This window comes from Akebia trifoliata, chromosome 14 (genome assembly GCF_017979445.1).
Source record: "Akebia trifoliata isolate Shusen 1 chromosome 14, ASM1797944v1, whole genome shotgun sequence".
Classification (NCBI taxonomy): Eukaryota; Viridiplantae; Streptophyta; class Magnoliopsida; order Ranunculales; family Lardizabalaceae; genus Akebia; species Akebia trifoliata.
The window spans coordinates 29726522-29733096 of record NC_141388.1 but is presented as its reverse complement, the minus strand read 5'-3'; the positions used below and the strand labels follow the sequence as shown (position 1 = coordinate 29733096).

The 6575-nt window shown below is 32.6% G+C and overlaps 1 protein-coding gene across 1 annotated transcript; it reads left to right on the top strand.

The window, feature by feature from the left end:
- Positions 1–392: 392 nt before the first annotated feature.
- LOC147386696 (DNA double-strand break repair RAD50 ATPase) lies at positions 393–4023 on the top strand. The gene is given in 3 exon segments (XM_086424201.1): positions 393–937; positions 2338–2551; positions 2554–4023. Coding segments are annotated over 3 exon segments (1791 nt in total). The 5' UTR covers positions 393–685; the 3' UTR covers positions 3879–4023.
- The last annotated feature ends 2552 nt before the right edge of the window (positions 4024–6575 follow it).

Genomic DNA, 6575 nt, shown 5'->3' with positions numbered 1-6575 from the left:
TGATCCCAACCACCATGTAAATATAAAATCCAACAATTGGGATTTATATGTATCTTCATAAAAGATGTCTCAATGTATTTATTTTGAGAATAAATTTTGATAGTTCAATTCATGTTTACATGGTCAATATCGTGTGTTTTTTTTTTCAACGAGTTATTCTTCCTGAGTCATAGGAACCAATCTGAAACTAAAAGCATACTTGCTTTTTGGAAATTTTCTTAATTGAAATTAAACATCCTCAAAGAAAATCCATCATCTTATTTTCATTTTTCCAGAATGGATTTTATGTAGAAACCGTTTTCTATGCAACCAAACACACCCTTAATAGTAATATTAAAAGAAGTGAAAATTAAGCAAATGAAGTGCATTTCAGTAATTTCACTTATCACGCCAACAACAATGAAATTTGCATCTCCTCTCACTCCCTCAAGTCTCAACCCATCTGCAGAACAAAGACAAAACTCCTTGGATTTCAGAATTAAAATTTTCTCTTTTCTAACTTCTTTTTTCTGGTTCTTAAATTCTCCACCAGATATGGTCCTTCCCTCTGCAAATCAAATCTAACCGTTAAATACCCAACTTTCAGTTTCTTCTTCTCCTCTTCTTCTTAGAATTTCTTCAACTATATCTTATTTTCTCTTAGTGGGTTTTCTTGTATGTTCTTTTACTCTCTTCTTCTTCCTCCATGGCTGCTACTGCTACTCCTCAAATCTGTCAGACCATCAACAATAACAACAACAACAACAACAACAACAATGAAGTAAGCAAGCAAGAAATCCAAGCCGCCATTGCTAAAGCTGTGGAGCTGAGAGCTCTTCATGCTGCTTTGATGCAAGGAAACAGCCCTTCAAATCTCAAACTCCCCATCTCTGCTTCTCCCTCTCTTGCACACCCTTCTTCTCAGTTCTCTGCTCAAGACTACCCTGTTTTTACTCCCGTAAGTTTCTTCTTCTTTTTTTTTCCTTTCTTTTTAAATTTTTTTTCTTTTGGCTTTGTAATTTGATTTTCCATGGATTTCTAGAGATGGGTTTCAGTTTTTCATCAAATTAACATAGAAATTCTAAATGGGTAACTTTAATTTTAAGTTTCTTCTTCTTCTATTTTTTAAATTTTGGCATTGTAATTTGATTTTCCATGGATTTTTAGAAACGGGTTTTCATTTTTTTAATCAAATTAACATAGAAATTTTAAATGGGTAACTTTACTGTTCTGTACTTTGTACTGTTATAGCTCGATTTTACCAATAATGGAAAGTTTTAAGTCTCACAGCTTAAAATTATCAAAACCCAAAAACTTAATCTCATTGAAGTTAATTTGATTTTCCATGAATTTTTAGAGATAGTTTTTCTGTTTTTCATATAGAAATTCTAAATGGGTAACTTTACTGTTCTGTACTTTGTTACTCCTGTAAGTTTCTTCTTCTTCTTCTTCTTTTTTTAATTTTTTAATATTTTTTTTAATTTTTTTAATTTTTTAAAATTTTTTTTTAATTTTGGTTTTGTAATCTAGATATGGGTTTTCATTTTATCATCAAATTAGCATTGAAATTCTAAATGGGTAATTTTATTGTTTTGTACTTTGTTATTCCTGTAATTTTTATTTTTTTATTTTTGCCATTGTAATTTAATTTTTAGAGATTGGTTTTCAATTTTTAATCAAATTAACATAGAAATTATAAATGAGTTACTTTACAGTTCTGTACTTTGTACTGTTATAGCTCCATTTTACCTTTAATGGAAAGTTTTAAGTCTCACAGCTTAAAATCATCAAAACCTAATCTCATTGAATTTAATTTGATTTTCCATGAATTTTTAGAGATGGGTTTTCATTTTTTCATCAAATTAACATAGAAATTCTAAATGGGTAACTTTACTTTTCTGTACTTTGTTAATCCTGTAAGTTTCTTCTTTTTTCTTTAAAAAAACTAAATAAGGACTTGTAATTTGATTTTCCATGGATTTTTAGAGATGGGTTTCCTGTTTTTCATCACATTAACTTAAAAATTCTAAACCGTTCTGGTACTTTATACTGTTATAGCTCAATTTTACCTTTAATGGAAGTTTTAAGTCTCATAGCTTAAAATCATCAAAACCCAAGAACTTATTATCATTGATTTTAATTTGATTTTCCATGAATTTTTAGAGATACCTATCAGTTTTTCGTCAAATTAACATAGAAATTCTAAATGGGTAACTTTACTGTTCTGAACTTTGTACTGTTGTAGCTCAATTTTACCTTTAATGGAATTTTTCTAAGTCTTACATCTTAAAACCATGACAACCCAAAAACTTATTCCCAATGTGTTATGGTTTACTAAATTGGAAAGATTTGATACAGAGTTATGAAGTGGAACCAGTGCCAGGGTATCACCATATCCAATTCGATAATCCGAATTCGATAGAAAATTGGGATGGGTTTGGTCTACTAGGAGGAGACAACGATGAAGCCGATCTATCAGACAATAAAATCAAGATTTCTTCCTTGAAAAAGGGATTGTCGAATTCTTTACTGAGCCGAGAGCCATCCATTGGTCCTGTCGAAGATCAAAAATCATCACAAGTTCTTGTGCGAACCACATTACTGTTCTTCAGACATCTCCGGGGACTGACATTTTCAAGTCGAGTGGGAGAACCACTTCAGGGGACCTCAAATCCGTCATGACTTGTAATCGATGCAAGCCGGCAACTATTAGTACGGAAATCGATACTAACAAGAACATCAAGAATTCGATTAGCATTGTACCTCTATCGGATTCTCACTCGTCAGTACTTCAGTCGCAACCAAAGAGCCGAGGTCCGATACTTTCATGGTTGTTTCCTCGGTTAAAGAAGAAACACAAGAATGAAACATCACCACCTCGAGTAGAATCCGAAGTCGTGTCTCAAATTTTCAAGGATTTGGGTATAATGTCGTTAGAATCGTTGAAGAAAGAGTTGATCGAAGCCAACGAAAATAGAGACGCGGCTTTGATGGAGGTTTCCGAGATGAAATCCTCTTTGGGTGATCTAAAACAGAAGCTAGAATACTTGGAGACCTATTGTGAAGAATTGAAGAAAGCTCTTAAGCAAACAGTATTAATAAAGGATACCCAATTTTCCGAACGACTCAATAGTCTCCCCAAGAGAGGGAAATCGATCGACGAAAATAGAGAGAGCTTCACGCCTCTCACTCATGATGTAATGGTGGAAGGTTTCTTACAAATAGTATCGGAAGCAAGATTATCAGTTAAGCAGTTTTGCAAGACTTTAATCAATCAGATCGAAGAAACTGATAGTAATTTGACGGAGAAGTTAAATTTGCTTCTTCAACCATATAAACTGAATCTGAATTCGAAACATTCGAAGGTGGTGTTGTACCATTTAGAAGCTCTTATAAACCAATCTCTCTACCAAGACTTCGAGAATTGTGTCTTCCAGAAGAATGGATCGCCGAAGGTGTTAGATCCAAATCAAGACCGCCAGACTCAGTTCTCGTCGTTTGTTTCCTTGCGAAATCTAAGTTGGAACGAAGTTCTAAGAAAGGGTACGAAGTATTATAGCGAAGAATTCAGTAGGTTTTGTGATCAGAAGATGAGTTGCATTATTTCCACATTGAATTGGACAAGGCCTTGGCCTGAACAGCTGCTTCAATCATTCTTCGTTGCCGCTAAGTGCATTTGGTTGCTTCATTTGCTTGCATTCTCTTTCAATCCACCGTTGGGGATAATGAGGGTTGAAGAGAACAGAAGCTTTGATCCTCTCTATATGGAGAATATCGTAGTAGAACGACAGAGATCTCAAGCCCCGGTCGAGGTTAAGATCATGGTGATGCCTGGGTTTTATGTTCATGATAAGATTCTTAGATGTAAGGTTATGTGTAGGTATAAAAATGTAGCTTAAAAGGAAACAAATCATTTCTCTGTCATTAATGTCTTTGTTATCTTCTTTGGAGCAATTAAAGGATGTATCATTTGATCCAGAGAAGTTCAAACAAAGAAGATTTTAACTTTCAACATTTAAGTAAATAAATTTTCTTCCTTTTTTTTTTTTAAATTATAGTTTGAAGAGAGTTTTTTGAATCTTAGGGGAAATTTTATTAGAGGTTTAGGGGAGTAATTGTAATTGGCGAAAAGGTTTGAGATCTGACACATGGAGGGGTATATCTATGTCTAAAATCTAATCACCCTAAATAATATTAAAATAAATATCAAACTAACCACGCCCATAAAACAAAATAAATTACTGGAAGAGCATAATTTGTTTCTGCATTTTGTCTGTGTTCAAAGCAGGTCTGTTTCTTCTGTTCCTTCACAGATATTTCTTCACTTATGGAAAAATTAAAAAAACAAAAAACAAAAAACAATAAAAGAGACAAATAGACTGCAAGTATTCGACCCATAGTAACAAAAATTGGCAATTTTTTGAAAAAGTCACATTTAAAACACGACTTGCATCGCTAACGATTAAAACAGTAAAAAAAAGTGCGAACTTTTTCTTATGTAACAAAAATCGCCAACTTTTTTTTTTTTTTTTTTTTTTTTCACAGGACAAAATTCTAAACAGTTTCTCTATGTTTTTAAATGCGGGATTTAATGCATAATAGAATTTGATAATTCATAAATGTAAAAATATAGGATTTGATGATAATAATTTGATTTTATGAATTTTTATTAGATATATATAATTTTTTTTTATCTCTTATTTTTATCATTTTTTTTAATCTCATTTTTAACGTGTTTTCTGAAATTTTTCCTTGCCGACTTGAGTCCGTACTCCGACTTTGTGACTATGATACCATACCTTCCACTTTTGGCACAACCAGCCACCAAACCCAGTTAAACCCTGCCAATGACTCATGACATTTTACTGACCTCAAGAATAATAATTGTATAGAACAAAAATTGTTCCATAAGATAAGAAAGTATAAGACAAAAAACTCTGCATTAATAGATTGAAGTGGGCAAAAATGAGCGGCCATTGCCATTGATAGTTTACTAAGATGATGGCTATACTTCATCCAGAACCCCAAAAACATGGCCTCTATCCTTTCCATACAACAAAATCTTGGACTCCAAGAGTATGAGATGGATTCTCCTCTTTTTGTTGAATTTTCTCTTTATATTTTCATCATGCATTCATGTAGTATATTTTGGAAAAGCCTAAATCAAGTTCTTCCTGTATTAATACTTCACAAGACCTAGTTTGGCTTAGATTTCGATATAGACGAATCTATTAAGGAAATGAATGCATTGTTACTTCCACCCTTACGTTAGATTCTAAAAGATGGCAACCAAAAGTTTAAAGTCTCCATGTACCCATAGTCACAAAGTCGGAGTATGGATTAAATCGGCAAGGGAAAACTTTATAAAAAACGTTAAAAATGGGATGAAAAAAAAACGATGAAAATAAATGATAAAAAAAATGTATTAAAAGTTATAAAAAAAAATACATATCTAATAAAAATTTACAAAATCAAGTTATTATCGTCAAATCCCATATTTTTACATTTATGAATCATCAAATTCTATTATGCATCAAATCCCGCATTTAAAAAAATAGAGAAAATGTTTAGAATTTTGTCCCAGTGGAAAAAATAAATAAATGGGAAAAAGTTGTATTTTTTTTTTGTTTTTTACCGTTTTAATCGTTAGGTAAAACACGACGATTTTTGTTACTATACTTGTACCTACTCCTATATATGTCCCATCTAACATTGAACCTCCTCAACTTGATCTGAAGGAACTTCCTGATTCATTAAAGTATGCTTTCTTGGGAGAGGATGAGACTTTCCTAGTCATCATTTCACCCAACCTTGAAGAAACAATTACTTAATATGTTAGGAGAAAATTGTGAAGCTATCAATTGGACCATAATAGACATCAAGGGAATCAACCTTTTTATGATTATACATCAGATCCACCCAGAGGATAATTCCAGGCCATCAAGAGAACCACAGAGAAGGCTAAATCTAGTCTTAACAAATGTAATTCGAACGGAGATTCTAAAATTTCTAGATGCTAGCATCATATACCTCATCTCTGATAGCAAGTGGGTCAATCCAGTTCACATTGTTCCAAAAATATTTCGTGTCACAATCATGACAAATCAAGATAACGAATTGATCCCTACTCGCATCCAAACAAGTTGGTTAGTATGCATAGATACAAGAAGTTGAACACTATGACTCGAAATGATCACTTCCCATTCTCATTTATTGACCAAATGCTCGAACGTCTGGCCAAACATGCCTATTACTTTTTTCTAGATGGATATTTGGGATACAACTAAATCCCGATTGCCCTTGAGGACAAGGAAAAGACAACTTTTACGTGTCCATTTGGGATATCTCACATGCCCTTTAGGTTATGTAATGGACTTATTACATTTCAGCAGTGCATATTGAGTATTTTTTTTAATATAGTAAAAAAATTCATGAAAGTCTTTATGAATGATTTATCAGTATTCGAGTCAATGTTTACACCATCTCAAATTGGTTCTAATCAGGTGCAAAGAAAAAAAAAATCTAGTTCTCAACTGGAAGAAGTATCATTTTATGGTAACCTCCAGAATTGTCTTAGGACACATCATCTCTAAAAG